This window comes from Sylvia atricapilla, chromosome 29 (genome assembly GCF_009819655.1).
Source record: "Sylvia atricapilla isolate bSylAtr1 chromosome 29, bSylAtr1.pri, whole genome shotgun sequence".
NCBI lineage: Eukaryota > Metazoa > Chordata > Aves > Passeriformes > Sylviidae > Sylvia > Sylvia atricapilla.
In genome coordinates this window covers 2129569-2156858 of record NC_089168.1, presented here as the reverse complement: position 1 = coordinate 2156858, position 27290 = coordinate 2129569, and the positions used below count along the sequence as shown (strand labels likewise).

The 27290-nt window shown below is 41.9% G+C and overlaps 1 protein-coding gene across 1 annotated transcript in view; it reads right to left on the bottom strand.

Moving 5' to 3' along the window:
• The window catches only part of LOC136372806 (sodium channel protein type 8 subunit alpha-like), a 56157-nt gene extending 30821 nt beyond the window's left edge, over positions 1 to 25336 (bottom strand). The window contains 9 exon segments of the mRNA XM_066337620.1: positions 25 to 232; positions 1905 to 2046; positions 2549 to 2611; positions 3000 to 3225; positions 8628 to 8719; positions 11229 to 11357; positions 11704 to 11796; positions 14527 to 14645; positions 25025 to 25336. Coding sequence (XP_066193717.1) covers positions 25 to 232; positions 1905 to 2046; positions 2549 to 2611; positions 3000 to 3225; positions 8628 to 8719; positions 11229 to 11357; positions 11704 to 11796; positions 14527 to 14645; positions 25025 to 25300 — 1348 coding nt within the window. The 5' untranslated portion in view covers positions 25301 to 25336.
• Positions 25337 to 27290: the final 1954 nt, after the last annotated feature.

Here is a 27290-nt window from a genome sequence, read left to right as displayed (position 1 = left end):
TTTGTAATTTTTTTCCCCCTCTCACCTGTGCTTCTTCCTGTTGCTTTTTCAGCTGTTCCAACATGGCCTTGAACTCTGCCTCCTTCTGCTCTGCCTCCTCCAGCGTTGCCTGGTTCTGCTCCTCGTAGGCCATGGCCACCACAGCCAAAATCAGATTCACCAGGTAGAAGGAGCCCACGAAGATCACCAGCACGAAGAAGATCATGTAGGTTTTTCCTGCCGCTCGTAAAGTCTGGAAAAAGAACAGCCAGAGGGATTAGGAAAGGGAAGAAGCTTCAGGCTTCACTGAGGTGGGATGCACCAGCTCTCCCCAGGTTTCTTGAGCTGAATGTTTCTAAGAAAATCCAGCAGTGGTGAATATTCCAGAGCTCAGCATTTCCCCTGCAGAGCGCTGGGAAATGCACAACCCCTCAGCCACGAGCACAAAAAGGTGACAGCCACCTTCTTCCCTTAAGGGAACATCCAGTGGACACAAAGAAAGGATTCAGGCACAGCGTGAAACCCAACGCTGAGACTCCCTTAAAACAAACCAAACCAAGGAAAAGCTGATTTCAGCAAGGTCCCCGAAGCACCCTGAGGTCATGAGACAACTCTCTGCCCTCTGTGAGCAGAGCTGAACGCTCACAGCCTCCTGCAGCCACCTCTGAGCTTCCTCCTGAATTAATTCACAGCTCAGCTGGACCCTCCATCCCTTCTGGACTTAAAGCCCAACACTGCTGACAGGTAACATCCCTATTCACCCAAAAATAAAAAAAAATCTCACTGTGAAGCTTTACCTGCACTCCCTCTTTTTGAAGAAGGAATAAAACAAAGCTTCTCTCATTTCCCTTTCCTGCTTCATCCCCAAAACTCTCACTGTGTTAAATGGGTTAATAATTTTTGTGACCACAAAGCTGGGAACAGAGCCTCAGCTTCACTGCAGCCAGGATGTTGTCCCATTGTTCCAACCAAATCAAGGATAACTTTGGGTAATCGGGTGGGGGGATAAAGACAAGATTGGGATGGTTTGTACTTGGAAATAAAGTCATCCTTTACTAGGGTAAAACTGTACCTAATCATCATAAGATAAATAATTGTAACGATTGTTGGTGGCTGAACGTGGTTATTATCTCAAGTTGGAATAGTGAGAATCACAAGGGAAGATATTAAAAAAAAAAAACTCGTGTTTGGGTGTATACAATAGAACTATGGAGGTTTAATGATTAACACAGAGTTGTGTAATGGAGGGGTATATTATATTAATTATTATTATTACTATTATATTATTATTAATATATTTATATATATTAATTAATATATTAATTATAATAATATATATATGTATTATATAATATATATATATATTTATATTATATTATATATAATTAATTATATGTATTAATATATATATCTATAATATATAATATAAATATCAATATTAATAATATATAAAAATATAATAAAATAATAAATAAATAATAGCAATATATAATATAAAACACAATATATATTATATATAATAGATCACATAAAATAAAATAATAAAATATATTTATATTTATATAATATTATAAATATTAAATATATACATTATATATTATATATTATAATATACAAAAGTTTTTCTTTTATTTTATGAATAATAATATAATAAATAATATAATGCATAATATTAATTGTTATAATATATCGTATATAATAAAATAATATAAATAATATGCTAATATAATTATATACTACATATATAGTATATAGTATATCGTATATAGTATAATATATAATATAATAAGGAGCCTTCTTGGCCCCTCGTTGGAGTTGAATTTGCGTTTGTACCCCGACTCCCAGACCTCTTATCAATAAACCACCCCACGCAATCATCTCCCCGATCATGCGTTTTCCAGGCCAAAGGGAAAGCCTTTACTTACCAACTGATACAAGTTCTCCCAAAAGTCCTGAGTCATGAGGCGAAACAAAGCCAGGAAAGCCCAGCTGAAGGTGTCGAAGCTGGTGTAGCCGTAGTTGGGGTTCCTGCCTGCCTTCATGCACGTGTACCCCTCGGGGCATTGGCTGGGGAGGGACAACAGCCAGGTCAGGGTTCCCTGTCCCTGCCCACCATCACCCCAAAAAACAGCTCTTCCCACAGCAGTTGAGGGCAGCAGGCTGATTTCAGGGATTTCAGGATTTCAGGGATTTCAGGGAAATCTTGCTGTCCTACAGAACACAGTTTTTCCCTCAAAGCAGGAGTTCGAGCCAAAAGCGTCTTCAGAGCTGGGTTGTGGTGGAAAACCAACAGCTCACGGCAAATCCCCATTTTTGAGCCTCCAGCCAACCTCCTCTGATGATCCCTGAGATTGGATTCAGAGGGAATCAGGCTACTGGCAATCACTGGCAGGGAAAATGTCCCCTCCACTGCACCAGCAGCGGGTTCAGAATTAGATAAAGGAATTTGAAACCCGGTGAAGCAACAGCAGAACCACCAGAGGAAGTGACAGGGAATAATAATTCCAAATACGATCCAGCTCGAGGCAGCATCAGTGATAAGTGATTGTTCATGAAGCTCAACACTCACCCTGCATCTGAGCTGTTACCACAGAGCAAAGGGTCGGGGGCACCAGGAATGATGAAAAATTTGCTGAAGATGAAAAAAAAAAATAAAGAGATTATTTCCACACCCATATGGAATCAGATGATTTAAAACTACAGCACTATTAAAACTTTCATTTAAAAGCCCCTCCCCAAAAACACTATAATCAGTAAAAAATAATTTTGGACAAATCATTTTGCTAAAAGAGCACATCTAAACTCTTTTTAAAGGATGAACTCTACTAGGAACATCTCAACAAGGTCAGATTAAAAAAAAAAAAACAAAACAAAAAACCAAAAAAACAAAAAACAAAAAACACTTGAAAAACTTGGAAATTAATTTTTTTTTTTTACTGTGAAAATCTGACACACTCCTGGACAACAGCATCGAGCCCAGTCAGGAGTTTGGTTTTTTTTTTTAGAAAAAACAAAAATACCTACACATATTGTTGGTGTACTCCTCCCAGTCAAAGCCCCTGGAGCCATTATCCAGGAAGGTCTCGTTGACGTTAATTGGCCAAATCACACATTTGTTCCTCAAATTGCCCATGAAGAGCTGGAGCCCGATGAGGGCGAAGACACTGAGACAGAAAACTGTCAGGATCATCACATCCGACAGCTTCTTCACGGACTGGATCAGGGCCCCCACGATGGTCTTCAAGCCTGGGGAGAAGGGGAGGAGACTAAAATCACCTTGTCCTGGGTTGGAGTTTAGGATTTATTCTGTCACCATCTTCAGTTCATGGCCCATCAATGATCAGAGATATCCTGGGCGTTATCTCTCTTTAATGGGCCATAAGGACCTAAATACATGACATCATCACTGGGAGATGCTCCGCCCAGGGGGAGGAGCCAAGCGTTCTCACCCGGATATAAACTGGGATTTGGGACAGTACAAGGGATTCCCAGAGGAGCAGAGCTACCAGAACTTTCTATGATCACTGCTTCAGGAAGACCACCTCACCTGGACTGCTTCCTTCACCCTGATCAGGGTGAATTCTAACTCTGTCAGTGGTTTTTCTTTTTATTGCATTTATTTTATTATTTATTTTTTTTTCCCTTTCTTCTCATTAAATTGTATTTCTGACTCAGAGCCTCTCACTCGGTTTGTTTCAAACCGCAACATTCCCGCAGAAGGGAAAAACCACACTGAAAACCCCCAGGGAACACCTTGGAATGACTCTAGGGTGGGAAAGGTTGTGGTTATAATGGTGTTCCTGGGGTGGAGGCAAGGAATGGTCAGAACCACCCCAAAATCCCGAATTTTGTCCCCCTGAGAACACCCGAGCCTCGCAGCGGGACTGTGGAATGTGGAGGAATCATTTGCCTCATTGACAATTTGGAGGGTCAAATTGGGATTTGCTGCCCCAAAAACTCCACGTGGGGGCCACAACAATTTCCAAAGATCAATAAAAATTACCCCACGAGTATTTATTTTATTTTAAAAATAAAACTCTCCACATCTCGGGGGTTTTTTTTTTCTCTGCTCAACTGAACTGTCTCAGCATTTCTTTCCCTCGCAGGAGCAGAATCTTCCCTTTCATCCAAAACTCAGGTGGTTTTGGTTTCACCGAGCATTTGGAATTTACTGGGGAAAATTAAAAGGCTTGGGACCAAAAGTAAAACATTCCCAAAGAAATCCTGCTGATTTCCCACCCCAGTCTGCTCCTTGAGAGGTTGAACTCAAGCATTAATTTTTTAGGGGACAGGTGTAAAGTAGCTGGAATTTTGGAAGCAGAAACAACACCAAAATTAGGCCCCTTTAATCAGCCTTTTTCTGGCGTTGAGTAGGATGCTCCTATATACGAACGAATAAATTTAATAAATTAATACGTTTATAAATAAGCAGTGAAAGGGAGGAAGGAGAGAGAGAAAAAAATAAAATAAATCACAGCTGGATTTGGGGCCAGTCAGATCCAAGCTTCCAGCTGACACCACATCAACATTTTCCAACAAATCCTGGACCCTGAAAACTTGCTCCTTCCCAACCTCCTCCCACAAAACCCCCAAAACTGCAAATCCCACCCAAAACACACCAGCAACAGCTGCAGATCCACTCCTTACAAAGGAATCCTGCTTTAAAATGCCATTTTCCTTCCATGTGACCCAAACTTTTCATGGATTTTTTTTTTTCCCAAGGCAGAGCAGAATTTTTTTTTCATTTTCCTTCCATGTCACCCAAAACTTTTCATTTTTTTTTTGTTTTGTTTTTTGTTTTTTGGGTTTTTTGTTTTTTGTTTTTTTTTTTTTTTCCCCGAGGCAGAGCAGGATTTTTTTTTTTTAATTTTAAATTTCTTTTTTTTTTTTTTTTTGTTAATTTTAATTTTTTTTTTATTTTTTTTGCTGTTGTGGCAAACACATCACCCCCCCAGCACCTTTTGGCCATGCTCAATCCCACAGCTCTGCTCATGCATCAGCACTTGGGTTCCTGCTTTGGATGCTGCTTCTCTCACAGCTGGGCCAGGGAGAAATTTGGGATAAACCTGGCAGCAGGAGAAATCCCCCAAAAAAGTGATTTTTTGGGGTGGTTTGGGCTATTTCAGAGTGTTTTCAGTCCGTTTTTTGAAGGATTTTGAGCTATTTAAGGGCATTTTTGGATCTGAGGGTTTTTTGGGGTTTGGGGATGTTTTGAGTTATTTAGGGGGTTTGGGGTTTTTTTGGGTTGGGCTATTTTAGGGTATTTGGCTATTCTGGGATGGTTTTGGGGCTATTCTGGGCTGGTTTTTTTTGATATTGGGGACAGTTTTTTTGGTTTTAGAGCAATTTGGGGTTACTTTAGAGTGGGTTTGGGGCATTTAGGGGGAATATTGGAGTGGTTTTGGGGTCTGTTTTTATGGGGTTTCAGGTGTTTTGGGCTATTTTAGGATGTTTTGCGTCTTTTTAGGGGGTTTGGGCTATTTTAGGGTTTGGGTCTGTTTTTTAGTGGTTTGGGGGAATTTTGGGCTATTTAGGATGTTTGGGGTTTGATTTTTTTAGATTTCAATACTCAAGCGTGTTCTAAAAAAAATCCCCTTTTCCTTGCGAAATGATAGTGGTAAACCCCACAAAAAGAGCACTTGATGCTTTCACATTAAATATCCCCCAAAAAAGCCAATTATTCAGATGTTTTACAATCCTCCTGCTGTCACAAATTGGAAAGGAGGAGCCAAGATTTGTGCTGCAAAAACCACACCTGGAACAGCCTGCCCCAAAAAACAGCTACAAAAACCCCCAAATTTGTGCCATTTCTGGTGTGTTCAGTGTCCCCCAACACCCAAACAGCATCCCCTTGGCAAATCACCCCTTTTATCCAATCCAAACAGGCAGCAAATCATTAAAAAAAATCATATTAAAAAATGTTGTGAAGTCAGCCCCAACCCCTTTGCCATTGGGAATAAAACTCCTTAAATTTAGATTTATTTTTTTTTGTGGAGGGAATGATCCAGAACTGAGCTGTTCTGTTCCTTCCAGGGGAACACAAGGCAAAGTTGTCACATCAACCAGCTCCTCTCAAGCTGCATCATCTCCACTCTGCTACAATTAAGAAAAAAAAGCAAAATACAGGCAAAACTGGTTTGGTTTTGGGGTTTTTTTTTTGTTTTTTTTTTTTTTGTTTGGTTTGGTTTTTTGGGGGGGGTTAATTTGGTTTTTTGGGTTTTTTTTTTTAGGTTTGTTGGTTTTGTGGAGTTTTTTGTTTTGTCTTTTGGGGTTTTTTGTTTGGTTTTGGGGGGGGTTTTGGTTGTTTTGGTTTTTTGGGGGGGTTTTTTTGGGTTTTTTTTTTGGTGGGGTTTTTTTTGTTTTTGTTTTGGGGTTTTTGTTTTGTTTGTTTTTTGGTTTTTTGGGGGTTTTTTTTGTTTGTTGGTTTTTTTTTTTTTTTTTTTGGGTTTTGGTTTTTTGGGTTTTGCTTTTTTTTGTTTTTTTTTTTGGTTTTTTTGGTTTTTTTTAATTGCTGCTTCTCCTCTGAGAAGGAAATTTCCTCCCTGGAGCAAGCTGAGAGAATGACAAACCAGCCCCTCAGACCCACTGCTGACAGCAAATTCACCAAAAGTTCTGCTCTTTAACACACCAAACACGAAGGAAAGGCTCAGTGGGGACATCACTCCAGCTTGTGGTCACTGGGTGCAGGGAAAGCAGGTGCCACATAGGAGCATCATAATCATCATCATCATCATCATCATCATCATCATGCACAACAGGCAGCTGATGGGGTTGGCAGTCTGGGATGGGACAAATGTGTCCCTAAAAATATCCACAGGTTGGTCCCTGGCAGCCTGAGAAGGCAGAACCAGGGAAAAATAAAAATTCCACAAAGGAATTGAGGCCAAAATTGGTATTCACAGGAAGCAGAACCAGCATCAGGGAATGGATGAGGAGGAAAAATAAAAAAACTCAAAGGGACTGAGACAAAACTGGTCCTGGCAGTGAGAAGCAGAACCAGGGAAAAATAAAATTCCACAAAGGAATTCAGGCCAAAATTGGTATTCACAGAAAGCAGAATCAGCATCAGGGAATGGATGAGGAGGAAAATAAAAATACACAAAGAATTCAAGACCAAAAACCGGTTGTCTGGCAGCTTGAGAAGGCAGAACCAGCATCAGGGAATGGAGGAGGAGGGAAAAAAAATAATCTACAAAGGAATTGAGACCAAATTGGTCTCCAGAAAGCAGAACCCGCATCAGGGAATGCAGGAGGAAGGAAAAAATAAAAAAAAACACAAAGGGACTGAGACCAAAACTGGTCCCGGCAGCCGGAGAAAGCAGAACCAGTCATCAGGAATGGATGAGGGGAAAAATAAAAATCTACAAAGGGACTGAGACAAGAATTCATTGAGGAGTTCTTTTGAAACAGGTTGAGCACCTGGAAAACCAAAAAGCTAGAGATTCCTGAGTGCCTCTAAGACCTGAGCCTTGAGCTTGAACTCAGAGTTAGGGGCACTTTAAAAAGCTTTTCTGTACAAGAATTCAGGATCAGGAACTGTTCCAGGCCAGGGGACAGAGCTGTGATTAAACTGGTCTAGGGGAAGGTGTCCTGCCCACAGCAGGAACAGGAGGAGCTTTAAAATCCTTCCCAAAAAACCAAAAAAAACACCAAAAAACACCAAAAAAAAAAGAAACCAAAAAAAAAAAAAAAAAAAGGAACAAAAAAAAAAAAAAACCCCAAAAAAAACAAAAAACAAAAAAAAAAAACCACGAAAAAAAAATCACAAACCCAAACCAGACTGGATTCTGTGATTCTCAGCCCATAATGTCCCCAGGGTGACTGTGATAATAAAGGAAGGGCTCACCCTGTGACACCCAGGTGAGTTATAAGTGCAGTTTTGGGAAGGGTGCTCCTGATAAATCCAGCTCTGGGTGGTTTGGGCAAATTTCCCCCAGGAAATGGGCAAAAAAAGGTTTTAATCTCGACTGGGTTTTGTTCTGCTGCTTTATAAAATTATTGCTACAACAACTCCAAAAAATCCTGATGATAACAGGGGCAAGTCCCTGAGGCAGAAACTGCTCAGACTGAAGAGGAGCCTGATCCTTTTCATCTGGAATTAAACTCTGAAGCCTGGCTCTAGTTTCAGGATGAAATGTGCACACAAAGGGACAGGAAAGGATGGACTGACACTCTGCTCATCCTCATAATTTGATGGCCCAGGAGCTTTGAATTCGAACTGTTTTGTCACACAGACTGCAAATCCCATCCAAAAAAAACCCCCATCCAGTGGCAGTTGTGAGGAATGAGCAGTGCAGGGAAGGGAGAGGGAAATACAGAGAGGAGCCACACACAAGCCCAGCCTTTAATGCTGAATGGTTCTCACCTGGAATTACAGAGATAGTTTTCAAAGCTCGGAGAACTCCTGAAAGTTCTCAATGCTGAGACATTCCCAAGGTCCACAAACTCTGTGACATATCTGCAATGAGGGAGGTCACACACACAAAAAAAAAGGAAAAAACAAAAACAAAACAAAAACAAAAAAAAAACACCAATGACAATACACACACCCAAAAAATAAAACACCAACTTACAGACAAAAAGCAAAATACATCACTCACAGGGGCCTGTACCCGACAGCTAAACACCAAGCGGGGCGGCCGCCTTACCTGGAATTACAGAAATAGTTTCAAAGCTCTCAGAAACCCTGAAAGTGCGCAGAGCTGAAACATTGCCTAGGTTTACAAACTCTGTTATATACCTGCAGAATTAAACCAGAGTTAAATGGCACCGTTGGGGTCACCTCCCCCCTTCGCACAAATCGTAAAAAGGAAGCAGCTTGTGATTTGAAACGCTTCAGAATCGGCATTGAAAAAGACAAAAAAAAAAAAAAAAAAAAAGAGAGAGAGAGGCGAAGTGCAGAGGGGTAAAATGTGGTTTAAGTGTCTCTGCTCCTCAAGCAGCTTGCCCAGGGTTCCTGGTTGGGATTACTCATCCTCACTGGAAATCATGGAGTGTCCTGAGTTGGAAGGAACCTACAAAAATCATCCAGTTCAAGCCTTGGCTCTGCACAGACACCCCAAAAAATCCCACCCTGGGGCATCTTCTGGGAGTGGAATCCAAATGCTTCTGGAGCTGTGGCAGCCTCGGGGCTGTGTCCCATTCCCTGGGGAGCCTGTGCAGTGCCTGAACCCTCTGGGAGAAGAATCTTTCCTGATATCCCTCCCCTGACACAGCTCCAGCCATTCCCCCGTGTCCTGTCCCTGTCACAGGGAGCAGGAGATCGGAGCTGTCCCTCGGGATGAAGCTGCAGCCCCCACGGAGTCACCCTCAGTGTGTTCTCCATCTGAACACACCCAGAGCCCTCAGCCACTCCTCCAGACCCTCCCTCATCCCCTTGTCCCTGCTTTGGACCCTCTCCAACATCATCTTTTTGATGTCCTGGTGGATAACTGTGAGGAGTTTGGGGCGATATCAAAAAAAAAAAACAAGAAGAAACTTGAAGAGAACCTTTAAGAAAAGTTCAAAACTCTGCCATCTGGGCACAAAAAAGCAATTTCAAAAAAGCACTAAATATTTGAGGACACCACCCAGAGCCACCGTGGTCCAGTGGGAGCTGTCCCTGCCCATGGCAGGGGCTGGAACTGGATGAGCTTTTAAGGTCCTTCCCAATCCAAACCCACTCATGATTCCCTGACTGCACCATCACCTCAGGTCAGGGGCTTCATTCGCTTGGCTTCGGTGTTTTTTTAGCAAACATAATCATCTTCTGCTTTGATTAACATCCTTCCATTTAATCAGCATCCTTGGTTTTAATTAGCATCCTCCAGTTTTAATCCTTTCTGCTTCAACGTCTGCTGGTGAGCCACGGGAAGGTTTACTTCTCCTCTTTTTTTATTTTTATTTTTTTGGGGGGTTAAACCCAAAGATCATCAAGGGAGAAGAGGCAAAGGAACTGGGCTCTATTTTACCCCAGCCCAGAGAATATTCCTCTGTGCTGCCAGAGGAGAAACTTGGTATGAAAAAAAACAAAAAAAAAATGCTCAACGTTCAAGGTTTTCCTGGTGCAAAAAGCGCCTCGAGAGCTTTAAAAAAAACCCACTCTGACCCTCTCAGTGTGTTTTAAATAATGCCCTTGACACAAAAAAAGGATTATACAGAAGCAAAACCTTGAAAGGAGAGAGTTATGGACACCAGTGAGGGATTTAGACATTCCTTGGAGACCAATGCCCTGGGCTCTTTTGAAGGTGCCCGAGAATGATATTTGGTAATTTCGGGAGAAATTCAGGAATTGCCAATTCCCAGGCGGGATTTGGTCGGTGGCAGCCAACCTGGGTGCTCACGTGGGGCACCTGACTGCTCTGAAGTGAAACTCAGGCGTTGATTATTGGCTTTTTCATGGATTTTGTTCAATTTTTTTCCATATCGTTTAAATAAACGCTAAGAAGGTGGAGAAAAAAAAACCCAAAAACTCAGCAAACTCAAACTTGGGGTAGAACCCCAGCAAAATATGATTGAAGTGGTTTTTTTTTACTTCAACTCAAGTGCTCTGAACCCTTGGAAATGAAGCTCCTGAAGCTTTCCTCTGTTCCATCAGACGTTGGGAATATTGGCCCAACCTCGCCAAGTGCAACGCTCCAAAAAATTAGTGTAAAAAGGGAAAAAAATATTTCTTCCACCAGCAGCTGAAGAGTGCCAGTGACAAAGGTTTTCCATCAGTTTGAGCTCAAGGCAATATGGAAAAAAAAAAAATAAACAAATTAAAAATCAGGGATTGGGATGAGTCTCCTGATGTGATTCAGCCCAGTGAGGCACGAGAGAAGAGAAAGAGGAAGGAAAATCCACCAAATCTCCTTCTGACACTGCAGCTCCATGGGAAACGGGTTAATAAGCGCCGCTAATTAACAGCTTCTCATGGTTACCACAGTCCAATCTCCAGTCACAGCCCAAGAGGGAAGGAGTGGTAAAGGACTGGAATTTAAAGTTATTTGGTTCCTATATTGATTGGCCCCTCTGGTGCACGAACCCACCTAAAATCTTCTATTATCCAAGGCAATTCTCAGAAAATCGTAATTTATTTTTTTTGCAGCAGCTGCACTAACTCCCTGCTCTTCCAGTTTAGAGCTGAAATCCCTCCAGGCTAAACCTTGAGGAAAATCAAGGTGGAGAGAGTGGTTTTAATTTAAATTTTCCTCGATTTTTTTCCTTTTTTCCTTACAAAAATCCACTCCCCACGCACACACAAAGCCCTGGAATGAGCACCAACTTACGCCATCATGATGACACTGAAATCCAGCCAGTTCCAGGGATCCCTCAGGAAGGTGAACCCATCTATACAGAAACCTCTGGCGATGATTTTCACGAGTGATTCGAACGTGGTAAATCCGGTGAATGTGTACCTGTCGTGGAAAAAAAAAAAAAACCAAACCCCAATTAAAAAAAAAAAAAAAAAAAAAAAAAAAAAAAAAAAAAAAAGAGTGAATTATGAAGGCTTCAATCGAAATAAAAAAGCTCCAAAAAAAAAAAATTAAAAAAAAAAAGTGAATTATGAAGCAATTATGAAGGCTTCAATCGAAATAAAAAAAGCTCAAAAAAAATAAGGCGCTCATGCAAAAAAAAAAAAAAAAAAAAAGGAAATAAAAAAAGGCAAAGGAGGAGCAGGGTCCTCAAGGGAACAAACTCAGCATTTGGAGAGGTTTCAATCGTGTTTAAAAGGTGTTTTAAATGCAACGATTTTGTACTTACTCCACATTCTTTGACCATTCCGGAGGGTTACTAAAAGTCAATGAATACACAGTTTGGTCCAAAATAGTGCACATAAGGATCATGCTAAATACTGTGGGACAGAGTCAAGGAGGCAAAGGGACACACGTTGACACTTTTGACATTCCCTCAAAGTCCCCAAAGGTCACTGAGTGAAGGAAAATTCAACCATTTCCTCTTCTCTGTGGTTACTAATGAGGGCTGAGTCATGGGAAATAAGGTTATTCATATTTATTGGGGTTTTTTTTAATATTTATCTGTTGTTTGTTTCATTTTTTAATTTTTATTTAATTTTTTATTTCAATTTGTTATTTCAATTTGTTATTTTAATTTGTTATTTTTTAATTTGCTATTTCTATTTATTTGTTTATATTTATTTGTGTTTGTATTAAATGCAATAGCTGTATGTGATATACACTGTTGCATGCAATGTTTATATGTTTTTAATTATTGTTTGGATTGTTTATATATAATATATATTATGTATAATACAATAATGTAGACTACAATAGTATATATAATAGATAATATAATATATGTTATATATAACACAATAATGTATACTACAATAGTATATAATGATATATAGTATACATTCTATAAATATATATAATTTAGATGTTTTAATATACTGTATTATGTATAATCTATATTATATAAACAGAATACTATATAAATACATTTTATGTAATGTATATAATTTAAATATTTTAATATACTGTATTAGTGTATCCATATTATATAAAATTGAATAATATATAAGGTACATTTTATATCATGTATATAATTTAGATATTTAATATACTGCATTATGTATAATACATATCTATTAAATAGAATACTATATAATATGCATTTTATATAATGTATATAATTTAGATATTTTAATACACTGTATTATGCACAATATACATAATACAATGATATATATTAAAATAATAAATACTATTAAATAAATAATAAAATTACTATTTTAGTATTAATTAAATAATAAATACTAATAAATACTATAAATACATTATATATAAATATATGACTGATATATTTTAATATACTGTATTATACATGCTATTTATATACCACATAACATACTCTATAAATATATGACCACATAAATAGCCTTTTATGTCACCATCCAACAATTTTTTCTGCTTTATATCAAGTTTTAAAATTAGCTTTATACAAACCAATGTCGGTTTTACATAAACCAATATTGGTTTAGATAAATCAATTTCTGCTACGTCTCAGCAACTCGACTTCAGACCCCCTAAACGAAAACGGTGTCCCCAAATTTTTCCTTCCAGTGACATCAAAATGTCCTGTCTGTTGTCACAGCCCAGGGGAAATCGGGATTTAACCTGGAGAAAAAACCACAGGAACCTTCCAAGCCTCTCTGCCCTCTCTGGGCTGGGGTTGGTTAATTGACTGATTAATCAGTTAATTGACTGATTAATCACTTTAATCAGTTTTTTGACTGATTTGGGCAGCACAATTTCCAAATCAGAAGCCTGGGAGTGTATATTTTAACTGCTGAATTAGTAGCAGTGTTGGGAAATCCAACTCATTCCAAAACCCAACTCGATCCAAATAATTTCTTCGACTCCCCGAACGACCAAACCATCCAGACCCAAGAGCCTTGAGCAGCACCTCGGCAGAATTCCACCCCTCAGCACCTCCAGAGGGGAGGAAAAACCCACGAGAAAAACAACAAAGAGCCAAAGAAAAATATTCCCGAGCCAACCCTGAGAAGATGGAAAAGCTTTTCCTCCATCTGGGACACGGGAAAGGAGAGATTTCAGAAGAAATGGAAAAGCTTTTCCTCCATCTGGGACACGGGAAATGAGAGATTTCAGAAGCCTCTGACCCATGAGGATGTGTTTCCATCTCAGAGCCATTTCCTAAAAGTAAATAAATCAACAGGCTGAAGCAGCTCAGTCAATAAAATACATTATTTTTTTTATTTTTTTTTTTCTCCTAATAACTCCATCAGCTTCTAAAGCTCCTTTAGACGTTTTGGAAGAGCTTTGCACTTAGGAAGAAGTTTTAGAGATGCCAAAAGAGCAAGAAATTATTCAGTGTCTGACTGCAGCCAAGGGAGCAATGGCTTGCTCTCCAGCTAATAATTCTATGTATTTCTAGATAATATTTTCCTATTTAGTTCATTAAATTGTATTGCTTTATATATATTATAATACTTTATATTACTTTATATTATATTATCTATTACTTTATATAGATTACTTTATTATCTTACTTATAATATAGATGATATATTACTTTATTATAGATGATATATTACTTTATTATAGATTATTATATTACTTTATTATAGATTATTATATTGTTGTATATTATATTGTGATGTGTTATTTTATTATATTCGTTCAATATTAATATAATTATAATATTATATTTAGTATATCTATAATATTATAACATTATATATTTATAATATTATAACATTAGTAAATTTTATATTTTTATATGTAATTAATTATAATATTAATATAATAACTGAAATGGTTATTTCAGTAGCTCTTAAACCCTTCCCATGAAGCACAACCTTAAGTCACATCCGCTCAGGGAAAATAAAGGAGAATTTCCCTTCACTGGATGTAGCTAAAAAAAAAAAAAATCCTTCTTTTTAATCCAGTAAAAACCTGGATTTTGTGTCTATTCTGAAGAATAGACGTTCATTATTTGTGAACTGAGCAGAAGACAACAGCGAAGAGATTTTCAAATGAAAAAAAAAAAAATCAAGAGTATACAGAAAGGCAAAGGCAACTCAGTAATCGAAAAGGATATGAATGTATCAAAATTTTAATAGCTATTCTTCTAAACAGGTTAAAAGGACTTAAAATGTACAAGGCAGGTGTGGCACTAAATCGGAAGAGTGTTTTCCCTCTGTTTAGTACTACAAAGGTCTGCAGAGAAAAAAAAAAGAGAAAGAGAGAGTTAATGCAGGAAAATCACAGCAGGAATCGTACAAAGTAGACAAACAACTTCCAGGGTAAAATAACCATCATTTTCTGTCTTTTTTAAAAAAAAAAATAATCTTTATGAAGCTCCCTTTAGGGTACAACTCACCTGTACATCACCCAGCGGGACATTGGTGGTTAATTAACAAAATATCAATGAAAAAATATCCATTCCTCCAGATAATAATTCGAAATATCCATTATTTTGAAGCCTCATATTAATTGTCCCTTCACGGAGCAGGGAGACAAAAATAAATCCTTTTCCTGCTGAAGACCAAGGAGACAACTTTCTGCCCAAAAGCACAAACAAGGGTGGGCTGAAAGGAGGGACAAGAGGGAGCTGGAATTGGACAATTCAACCCCAAAATGCAACTGCAAAACTTATAAAAATGTAAAATCTTGCGACTTTTTTTTTTTTTTTTTTTTTTTTTGGTGATTATTAGTAACGGACCCTTGGTCAGGCTCCCGGTCCTGCCCAAGGTGGATCAAATAAATTCCAGGCTTTTCAAATAAATTCCTGCTTTATCCTCCACCTCTGTCCAGTCTCTGTTTCAGGTTATTCCCAAATAATAATTTGGGAATTTCAGCCTTCCCAAAACCCTCCCTGAATAACCACAACCGTGAAAAACGGATTTGTAGTGGGATTCTCAAAGCCTGAAGCAGAAGGTTCACACAGTTTCATGCATCTCTGTGCAAACTCTGAGATAAAATATGTTGGTTTAAGAAAGGCCACATGGGATAGGACAGACTTTGCTGAGAGAGAAAAACTGAACTGGAAATCAGTTTTAAATGATGGCCTCGAAAATAGACCAGATATTTTGGAGAAATAGAATAGGGAAGGTGTCTTGTAGCAGGACCCACGTGAGGTATTTTTAGATGATTGGCAAAAGCTGACAGGCCAAAAAAAAAAAAAAAAAAACAACCTGATAACGGGTTGTAATTAGGAAATAGGGGAGATTATCACAATATTTTGATTGTGATGGTGTGAATTGTAACATCTGCACCACCTCACCCCTCTTACGATGCTGAAAATGGATTAAAAAGTCTTCAAAATAACCTCTCAGGAGCCTCATCTCCGGGTTAAAAAACAGGGATAATCCAACACACAACAAATCTCGCTGTTAAGAACTGGGAATAGAGGCTGACAGGCAAACAGGATGAAAATGTGGATGAAAACCATGAAAACAGGGTGAAAAGTGTCCCCCAGCCCAGCACAGGTCACCCCCAAACCCCAGCACATCCAGGTTCAGGGGTGTGAGGTTCATTTCTTTAGGAAGAACCTGTGGAATGCTCCACGTGGAATTCCGCCGCTCCAGCTCCCTGCAGAGAGCACGTGGAAGCATCAGGAGTGAGGATTTAAAGTTTTCAGGTTTTTCAGAGTCTGGGCAGTTCTGAGCCTCACAGTCAGTGTCACTCAGCTCTGCACAGAGCAGGGACACAAAACAAATCCTTTTCCTGCTGAAGACCAAGCACAACTATTCCAAGTTTTCAGACCCAAAAGCATAAATAACAGTGGACTGAAGTGAGAAAACAAGAAGGATGGGACCTCATAATCTGAAGCTGTAATTGCACAATTAAACCCCAAGACGCAAATGGACCAAAACTTATAAAAGTGTGAAATCTCGTGACTGATTGTGCATTTTGTGACCGTTTTGTGCCCTTTTTGTGCCAATTGCGGGTCCATTTTGTGCCTTTTTGTGCCCATTTTGTGCCCATTGTGGGTCCATTTTATGCCTTTTTGTGTCCATTTTATGCCTTTTTGTGGGTCCATTTTGTGCCCATTTTATGCCCATTTTGTGCCCATTTTGTGCCCATTTTGTGCCCATTGTGGGTCCATTTGTGCCACCTTGGGCATAGCCCTGGCCAGGCTCTTGCCCTGCCCTGCTTAAAGGTGTACCTTTAAGCCCTTTTAATAAAAAAAATCTACTTTATTCTCTCAGCTCAGCCCTCACTGGGTCTGTGGGTGCTTCACACCAGCCCACCCAAAGCACCCACCACCCAACCCAGAGGTGGAAATTAAAAAAAAACCACCAATTTGTGTTCACTGAGAAGCCAAACCCCTTCCCCTGGCACAAATTAATGCCATTTTTATCCTCTCCAGGATGGCCCCAAAGCTCAGCAGGACTCACTCCTGTCTCCAGCCCCTTTCTGGCACAGCTCAGAGCCCAACCCAAGGGAATCCACCAGGGCTCTCTGCCAGCACATCCCCCAGGAGACTCACTCCTTTAGGAAATTTGTCATTTCCACCCTCCTCAATGAAACAAGGGGTTTGGTCGAATCGGACCATCGAGCAGTAAATTATTATTTGCAAAAGGAAATCCAAATCAGGTTGTGGTCCAGCGCTGAGAGGGGAAGGTTCGTTAGCAGAGCCACTAATGCATCCCCACCAAAAGCACTTTAAAGACAACCCCGGACAGCTCTTCAATCGCAGCATCAAGAATTAATGACCAGATCACCTTGGCATGGACAAACCACCTAAAAAGGATTGGCAAAATTGCCATCGCAGAGTGCTCGGGGGACACCCAATTCTAGGAACCAGCTCTCCCCCCTGTTCCCTGACACCACAAACTTTCCAGGACTCACATCCCCTTCCTTTTTAAATCTCTTTTTGCTCTGAAGGAAGATATTCATCCCACCAGGGTTGTCCCAAGCTCCTGCTTGTGGGATCTCCCACAGTTTTTGAGCAAGGAAACCCCCAACACGACTGTGCTGAACATTACGTGGGGCAGAGTGAGCTGGAAGGAGAAAGGAATTCCCCAAATTTTCAATCTATCTCCATTTCCCACGGGGAAAAAATCCCGTGGGTCATCCTGCCAAAATCAGGCAGCCAGGAGTAAAACCATCCTTCCCCTGGAGACACAGAAATTATAGTGTCAGGCTTCGTGGAGGCAGAACAACCCAAAAGTTGGTGAGCTTTTTGCCCAGCTCAGAGCTCTCAGTGCCACATCCTGTCATTCCTTGGACATCTCCAGGGATGGGGACTCCAAACCTCCCTGGGCAGCTCTTTGCAATGCCAGATCATAAAGAAATCCAAGTTTTCATCCCATTTCCTACCAAACATCAACCCCACGCTCTCCTCGCTTCGCCCCTCGCCTGTTTTATGTAACTAGGGCAGCTCTTTGTTTTCTCTCCGTGCTCTGCCCAGATTTCTCCTTTCAGACCACAAAACCTGTTGGGTTATTCCTGCCTGTAAAGCCCAGTCACCCCCTGGGCCTTTCAGCACCACCCTGACACCAGGCAGGTGTCATCATTCCAGTTCTGCTCGTCCATGACGACTGTTCCGAGATCCACATTTCCCCTGGGCAGCCCACAAAAATCTCCACTTGGTCTCATCAAGAGAAAAGCCCAAAAGCCAAGAAGCGTTTGGCAGTTTAAAGCCTCTCTGAGTTCTCTGCTCTGCTGCTGACAGATGAAAACTCCATTTCAAAATGGCTCCAAGTTCTTAAAACATCTTCTGGACCTGGGCCAAGAACATCTTTAAGAGCTTTTAAGATGTGCTGAAGCAAAGCTCAAAACTCAGAGGAAGGGAGCACCTGAAAAAATAATTTTGCAGTCATTTTAAGAGCTGGCTGAGTCTGGTTGGACTTCCCAAAGCCTCCTTTCGTTGTCAGAGCTGTGAAAAAACTCCTTCAGTTTTAGTTCCCATCAGGAACCCACCAAAACCTTGGGAAGAGGTTTCATATAAAAACAAGGAAAAGTCCCAAAAGACAAACAGTTTTGGAAATAGGTGTTCATAAAAAGAAGGAAGGTCCCAAAAGATAAATTCCCTAAATCAATCAGCAAAACCACGACTGAGTTTGGGAGAGCAATAGAAGCGACCGAGGGATGGCAAGAATCATTCCAGCTCCAGGAAGATTTAAAACATTCCTTCTTCTTCTTCTTCCTGCAGCTTTTCCACTGAGCAGCTCTGTAACGGCTGAGGAGCGAGGGGGAGTGGGCAGGAGGAATTTTTTTTCTTTTTTTTTCAGAAGAAAACAGCTTTAGGAACAGCCTCAGAAACATATGGAAGCCCATTCCTGCAGCAGTGACACGATGACGCTCCGTGTCTGAGCAGAGGAGAGGGATGACTTCCTGCTGACACCTCGAGAGAGGCACTGGAGCTGCTGGAAAATCGATTTACAGCCAACTCGGGCGCTCTGAGGGCTGAAGGATTACAGACACGTTCAGAGAGCAGCTCTGGGGTGAAGGGGTTGAGGTGCTGGAGATGCCTCAGGAGCCCCCCAAACCTGGGCTGAGCCTCCAGCCCTGCTCAGGTGAGAGCCCACCTGCAGAGCTGCCTTCAGGCTGGAGAAGAGAAGCTTTGGGTGATCTGATTGTGGCCTTCCAGTGCCTGAAGGAGCTGCAGGAAGGATGGAGAGAGAGCTGAAATGCCAGGACGAGGGGCAATGGCCTCAAACTGCCAGAGGGCAGGGTTACAGGGGATATTGGGAAGGAATTCCTCCCTGGAAGGGTGGGGAGATGCCCAGAGGAGCTGTGAGTGCTCCTGGATCCCTGGAAGTGTCCAAGGCCAGGTTTGGAGCACCCTGGGACAGTGGAAGGTGACCCTGTCCCTGTCAGGGCATTAAGGTCCCTTCCAGTGCAAACCACTCTGGGATTCTTTAGCTTGTAAAAGAGACAAATTTCTTTTCTCAAAATTCCATTTGTCACACCCCCAGCACAGAGGGGACGTGGAGCTGCTGATTTTTAAGAGAGCACCTTGATTTTTATGTTTTAACGACCTCACCATCTGCCTGTGCAAGGAAATCCACTCTGGGCCAGAAATAATTCGCCACCTTTTCCCCCATCACCAGTGGGCTGCAGTTATTCAGGAGATGGGAGCAGAGATTCCTCACTTGGCATTCCCTGGATCCACAGCAGCTACAGCCACACACAGCCCCATCACACTCCAACCTCTGCAGGCGACTGCCAGGGAATCCAGCCTCCTGCCTCCACTCCTCCCCTTCCACACTCATTTTTCCTGCTCTTTTGAAGCCAACTGGAGAGGCAGAGTGAAGAAAAAACCACCACGAAGCACTCAAGACCTGGAAAAGGCAACGAGACTCTGGAAATGGCAACGAGACTCTGGAAATGAGAATAAAAAGCCGATTTTTTTTTTTTTTTTTTTTTGAGATGGTTCTGAGTCTGTTCCCTGTGTTTTGGTGACTTCACTGGGATGCAAAGGCAGGGACGGCGTGGTGACCTTGCAGAGTCACCAGCTCTCCCTGCAGACAGCACGGGCACATCCCAGAGGCAGACGTGCCTCCTGGCAGCTGGTCCCTCACCTCCCTGTGCTGTCCCTGGGCCAAGGTGACACTCTGGACCCACAGGGCTCCTTTCCAAAGCTGCCATGTGACGGGACAAAGCTGCAAGTCACTCCCTTGGCACGAAGGAGACGTTCCTCAGGTGGCTCCTCTGGCAGCTGTGGGTGACCTCAAACATCCCAGCCCACCTCAGATCTCACACGTGTGTCTTCCTTTTTCACTGAAATCCATCCACCTGAACCCAGCTGCAGCCTCAGAGAGCACCCAGGGGCCTTCTGCTGCACTGAAACTTTGCATTTTCACCTGGTTATGTGGAATTCCTACCCAGGGAAAGGGAAAAGGTCACAACCTGGCCAACATCACCTTCAGAGAAATGGGAGAAAGACACAACCTGGTCAACATCACGTTTAGAGAAAGGGGAAAAGTCACAACCTGGCCAACATCACCTTCAGAGAAAGGGAAAAATCACAACCTGGCCAACATCACTTTCAGAGAAATGGAAAAGGCCAAAACCTGGCCAACATCACGTTTAGAGAAAAGGCTACAACCTGGTCAACATCACCTTCAGAGAAATGGGAAAAGTCACAACCTGGCCAACATCACCTTCAGAGAAATGGGAAAAGTCACAACCTGGCCAACATCACCTTCAGAAAAATGGGAAAAGGCTAAAACCTGGCCAACATCACCTTCAGAGAAATGGGAAAAATCACAACCTGGCCAACATCACCTTCAGAGAAAGGGAAAAAGTCACAACCTGGCCAACATCACCTTCAGAGAAAAAGTCACAACCTGGCCAACATCACCTTCAGAGAAATGAAAAAGGTCACAACCTGGCCAACATCACCTTCAGAGAAAGGGAAAAGTCACAACCTGGCCAACATCACCTTTAGAGAAATGGAAAAGGCCAAAACCTGGCCAACATCACCTTCAGAGAAAAAGTCACAACCTGGCCAACATCACCTTCAGAGAAATGGAAAAGGCCAAAACCTGGCCAACATCACCTTCAGAGAAATGGGAAAAAGCCACAACCTGGCCAACATCACCTTCAGAGAAATGGGAAAAAGCCACAACCTGGCCAACATCACCTTCAGAGAAATGAAAAAGTCACAACCTGGCCAACATCACCTTCAGAGAAATGGGAAAAGGCTAAAACCTGGCCAACATCACCTTCAGAGAAAGGGGAAAAGACACAACCTGGCCAACATCACCTTCAGAGAAATGAAAAAGTCCAAAACCTGGCCAACATCACCTTCAGAGAAATGAAAAAGTCACAACCTGGCCAACATCACCTTCAGAGAAATGAAAAAGTCACAACCTGGCCAACATCACCTTCAGAGGTGAAGATCAAGGTGAGGAGTTGTTTAATAGGTGGGCTGGGCCATAAACGGATCAGAAGGAGAGAGAGGGTGTAAAAGATGGAAAAAAACCATTCCAAAGGGAAATCCTGATGAAGCTTTAGGAATGAAAGAGGAAAGATGGAGCTGATGCCTTGTTGAATAACCATGGAAGGGTTTGACACCATGAAGCTGCTCTGCTCCCACGACCGGGGCTGCTCACACAGGAAGTTTTCCTGAATTTTGTTTGCACATGTGAACGAGGAATTTCCTGTCACCTGCCTTTTGGGACATATTAATTGAAATATTTTTGGTTTCCATAACAAAAAAAGGGCAACTATTGCTCCTACCTTGTGCTTCAGGGCAGGAACTGGAAGGCCACAAGTTGTGAAAGATGAAAAAAATAATTTTTTCTGGTTTTTACACAGAGACAAAAAGGAGTTAAAGCAGCTCCCAAAGCTGCTACCTGTGAGCAAAGGGAGCCCAAATTCTCCTCAGAGCCACGATTTACCCCTCACTTCAACAGACAGAGGGGCTAGAACTTGAACCAGAGCTGGGAACAAGTCAAACTCGATCCTGGAGGTTCTTTTCCAACTTCAAATATCCTGGAATTCTGTCACTCTCCCGTTCTGCCAGATGTAACTGAGCAGAGGAAAGAGCAGCACCTTGGCCAAACTCACTGCTGGAGTAAAAACCCAGGAGTTGTGACTGCTCCCTGTGCCGTGGTTCTGTTCCCAGGTCACACTGTTTCTCCTTTAAATATCAGTTTACAGGTGCTGGGAGATTCCAGCTGCTCTGGTAAAAATGCAGTTTCAGTTTCTTTAGACGAACCAAGATCATTGTGTCCTCCTGCAGGGGAAAAGCCAAGCAGCTGATTTGTCCCTGCAAAAAGCTCAGAGCTGTGATGCAAAGCTTTGTGGTGAGGGGAGGGAAGAAATAAATTAAATAAATTAAAAAAAAACCCACAAAAAATAATAATAATAATAAAAAAACCCCAACCAACCAACCAACCAAACAAAAAAAAACAAAAACAAAAAACAAACCAAAAAACCCCAAAACGACAAAAAAAAAGAAAAAAAAACAACCAAATAACCACCCCCCAAAAAAACCAAAAAAAAAAAAAAAGAAAAAAAAGGAAAAAAAAAACAAAAAAAAAACCAACAAAAAACACAAACACACACACACACACACACCAAAAAAAAAAAAAAAACAAAAAAAAACCTTGGAAAACTTCCCATGATTCAAGCAGATTCCTGATGATTCAGAGAAGGGCCTTTTTTTTAATGGCCTTAAAGAAGGAAAAAAAAAATAATTTCTTTGTGGAAAGTCACTGACTGCTGGAAGCAGCAAGGAGCACCTCAGGCAGGACCTTGGTGGATGCAGGGATTGTGGGGGGAGATCTCCAGCACCTGAATGATAAATTCAAGCTTTTATCTTTAAAATTTGGCGTCCTTCTGGCATTTTGTGGACTCCTCGTGGCCCAGGAGATGTTTCTATCTCACCTGCTGCTTCTCCCCCTTTAGCAGCTCCCTCTGCACCAGTGAGTAACCACCACAAGGAGTTTTTTTTCTGCTTTTCCTCCTGCCTGGTGTTAAAATGGTTATTTGGGGAAGGTCAGCAGGGCTGGGGAGGCTTTTCCTCCCATCTTCCAGAACCTTCCCTGCAGCTCAGCTCGCCAAGGATTCCCACCAGGAGCTTCCCAGAGATGTGACAGATGCCTTCAGAGAGGGGAAAGCAGCTCGTTCCTCCCTCTAAAAACGAAAGGTTTATTAATAGCCTCGCGTCGGGAGGCAAACGTGGAGATGGATAAGGCAGGGAGGGGTAAAGGGGGGGTTCCCTGAGCCTCCTGTTGGTGCTGGAATGTGGAGAACCACACAGCTCTGCCCTTTCAGGATCTCCACCTATTCTAGCCAGAAAAAAATAATAATAATAAAAAAATAAATCAATTAGACCAATTCTCCCATCTGACAGGAGAAAAAGAGGCTTCAAATATCTCCCAGATATTTTTTGACAGCTCTGTGGTGGGTGCTAAGGGTCAAGAGACCTTTTTAAGGTGGGCAGGGTGTCCAGAGGAGCTGAGGCTGTCCCTAAATCCCTGGAAGAATCCAAGGAAAGGCTTGGAGCGGCCTGAGACAGTGGAAAGTGTCCCTGCCATGGCAGAGGTGGGATGAGATGAGCTTTAAGATCCCTCCAAACCCTCCTGTAATAACCCTGCTCTCACCAGAACCAGATTGGTTTAACAAAGAGAAAATATTGAATAGATAAAAACGATTCCCTGAGGATAATTAAGCTGCCTTCTTCCCAGAGCAGCTCGTGGATCTCCTGAAGGATGACATCAGCTGGGAGCCCCCGAATTTCACAGCACAGGAAACAATCCCCCAAAATGAATCAGTGTGAACAGAGCAAAAGGAGGGTCAGCCACACCCATCACTCCCCAAATTCCGTGTGAGAAACGCCCCTGAGAGCCACAAAAATCCCTCCTGAGCACGGCCCAAAACAAAAACTCATCCGGCTTTGGGTACCCAGGACACGGATTGGGGATGCAGCCCGTTCTGCTGAGCTCTGGAGAGGCACATCCCAGCTCCTGTCACACACAATCTGCAGTTCCCCCAGAGGCAGATCCCCAAATCCATGATATTTGGATCAAAAAAAAGCCATGAAATTAAACATTTTGGTGTTTAGGAAGGGGTGTAGCCCTTCTAAAGGAATCAGTGACCACGCTCCTGGTTCCATCACCAGAAGGTTCCTCCCCTTCACCCCCAAAATGACTTTGACAACTGCTCCCCTCATCGACACCATTTCCTCCAACACCCCACAAAATCCACCTTAGCTCCAGCCAAATAAAAATTCAGATGAAAGGGAATCAAAAATCACTCTCCATTTTTGCCATTTCTGCGTCCCAGCGCCTCGTCACCGTCACCTTCAGACTGAATTCCACGTAAGTGATGAAACACACACGGAAACTTTTACTGTTACCCTCCAATTAAACTCTCCTGATTGCCCTGATGGTTAAAATCAGCACAGCAGCACGACTTGGACTCGTTTTAGTTGACAGAACTCGTCAGGAGAGCGAGCCAGCCTTAAACTCTGATCGCATCACCTTGATTAAGAAAAATATTTTAAGAAAAATATTTCAGAAAAACACTTAAGAAAAATAGTTCAGAAAAATTCTTCAGAAAAATTCTTCAGAAAAATATTTCAAAAAAAATAGTTCAGAAAAATAGTTCAGAAGATACTTAAGAAAAATATTTCAGATAAATATTTCAAAAAAATACTTAAGAAAAATATTTCAGAGAAATATTTAAGAAAAATATTTCAGAAAAATAGTTAATAAAAATATTATTTCAGAAAAATAGTTAATAAAAATATTTCAGAAAAATAGTTAAGAAAAATATTTCAGAAAAATAGTTAAGAAAAATATTTCAGAAAAATAGTTAAGAAAAATATTTCAGAAAAATAGTTAAGAAAAATATTTAAGACTAATACTTAAAATATTTCAGAAAAATACTACTTCAGAAAAATACTACTTCAGAAAAATACTACTTCAGAAAAATACTACTTCAGAAAAATACTACTTCAGAAAAATACTACTTCAGAAAAATACTTCAGAAAAAACATTTTAAAAAGCCAAACAACCCAAACCAGCCCCATCCAAATCTCCCTTTCTCCACCTTCACACCATACCCAAACCTGCAACTCCCCGAGGTAACAAGGCGCTTTTTTAAACCACTCCTTCCTCGCAGAGACTCACTTTCTGGGTCATATAATAAGGGTCAAAGTCCTCCAGCGGCACAGCGACCAGCCCTTTGGGGATGTCCCCGTAGATGAAAGGCAAATTCTTCCCCGCCTCAAGGTCACTGTTGGGTTTTGGTTTGCTGTCCTCATCCTCATCTCGGTGGCTGCTGTCCTGCTTGGAGCGTTGTTTCTTCTTCAGCTCGGCGATGTGCTTCTCGATGTTGGCCAGAGACTCCGGGGTGAAGGGTTTGAAACTCTCGGGGCCCGGGGGTGCCAGCAGCCGCGCTGCCATCTTCTCATCCTGCAGCAGCTGTCTTCAGCACCGCTGCGGCCCCTGGGCAGGTCAGGGCTCTGCGAGGGGGGAGACACGGGGAGAGGGTCAGAAAGTATACAGGGAGTACATTGTTCTTCAAATCATCAAAGTTCTGGGGGGAGACACGGGGAGAGGGTCAGAAAATACACAGGGAGTACACTGTTCTTCAAATCATTAAAGGTCTACAGGGGGAGACACGGGGAGAGGGTCAGAAAGTACACAGGGAGTACACTGTTCTTCAAATCATTAAAGTTCTGGGGGGAGCAAACACAGGCACAAGGTGAGAAAACACACATGGAGCACCCTGTTCTTCAAATTCTCAAAGTTCTGGGGGGAGACATGGGGACAAAGTCAGAAAATATACAGGGAGTACACTGTTCTTCAAATCATCAAAGTTCTGGGGGGAGACATGGGGAGAGGGTCAGAAAATACACAGGGAGAGCCTGTTCCTCGAATCATGAAAGTTCTGGGGGGAGACATGGGAAGAGGGTCAGAAAATATACAAGGAGTACACTGTTCTTCAAATCATCAAAGGTCTACAGGGGGAGACACGGGGAGAGGGTCAGAAAATACACAGGGAGTACCTTGTTCTTCAAATCATGAAAGTTCTGGGGGGAGACATGGGGAGAGGGTCAGAAAATATACAGGGAGTACGCTGTTTTTAAAATCATTAAAGTTTTACAGGGGGAGACACGGGGAGAAGGTCAGAAAATACACAGGGAGAGCCTGTTCCTCAAATCATCAAAGTTCTGGGGGGAGCAAACACAGGCACAAGGTCAGAAAACACCTGGGGAGAGCCCTGCTCCCCAAATTCTCAAAGGTCTGGGAGGAGCAATCACAGGGAGAAGGTCAGAAAACACATGGGGAGTACAGTGTTCTTCAAATCATCAAAGTTCTGGGGGGAGACATGGGGAGAGGGTCAGAAAATATACAGGGAGTACCTTGTTCTTAAAATCATTAAAGTTCTACAGGGGGAGACACGGGGAGAGGGTCAGAAAATATACAGGGAGTACATTGTTCTTCAAATCATCAAAGTTCTGGGGGGAGACACGGGGAGAGGGTCAGAAAATACACAGGGAGTACCTTGTTCTTAAAATCATTAAAGTTCTGGGGGGAGACACAGGGAGAGGGTCAGAAAATATACAGGGAGTACACTGTTCTTCAAATCATTAAAGTTCTGGGGGGAGCAAACACAGGCACAAGGTCAGAAAACACCTGGGGAGAGCCCTGCTCCCCAAATTCTCAAAGGTCTGGGAGGAGCAATCACAGGGAGAAGGTCAGAAAACACATGGGGAGTACAGTGTTCTTCAAATCATCAAAGTTCTACAGGGGGAGACACGGGGAGAGGGTCAGAAAGTACACAGGGAGTACCTTGTTCTTAAAATCATTAAAGTTCTACAGGGGGAGACACGGGGAGAGGGTCAGAAAATACACAGGGAGTACCTTGTTCTTAAAATCATTAAAGTTCTGGGGGGAGACACGGGGAGAGGGTCAGAAAATATACAGGGAGTACACTGTTCTTCAAATTCTCCAAGTTCTGGGGGGAGACATGGGGACAAAGTCAGAAAATATACAGGGAGTACACTGTTCTTAAAATCATGAAAGTTCTACAGGGGGAGACACAGGGAGAAAGTCAGAAAATACACAGGGAGAGCCTGTTCCTCAAATCATCAAAGTTCTGGGGGGAGACACGGGGAGAGGGTCAGAAAATACACAGGGAGTACCTTGTTCTTAAAATCATCAAAGTTCTCGGGGAGCAAACACAGGCACAAGGCCAGAAAACACCTGGGGAGAGCCCTGCTCCCCAAATTCTCAAAGGTCTGGGAGGAGCAATCACAGGGAGAAGGTCAGAAAACACATGGGGAGTACAGTGTTCTTCAAATCATCAAAGTTCTACAGGGGGAGACACGGGGAGAGGGTCAGAAAATACACAGGGAGTACCTTCTTCTTCAAATCATTAAAGTTCTGG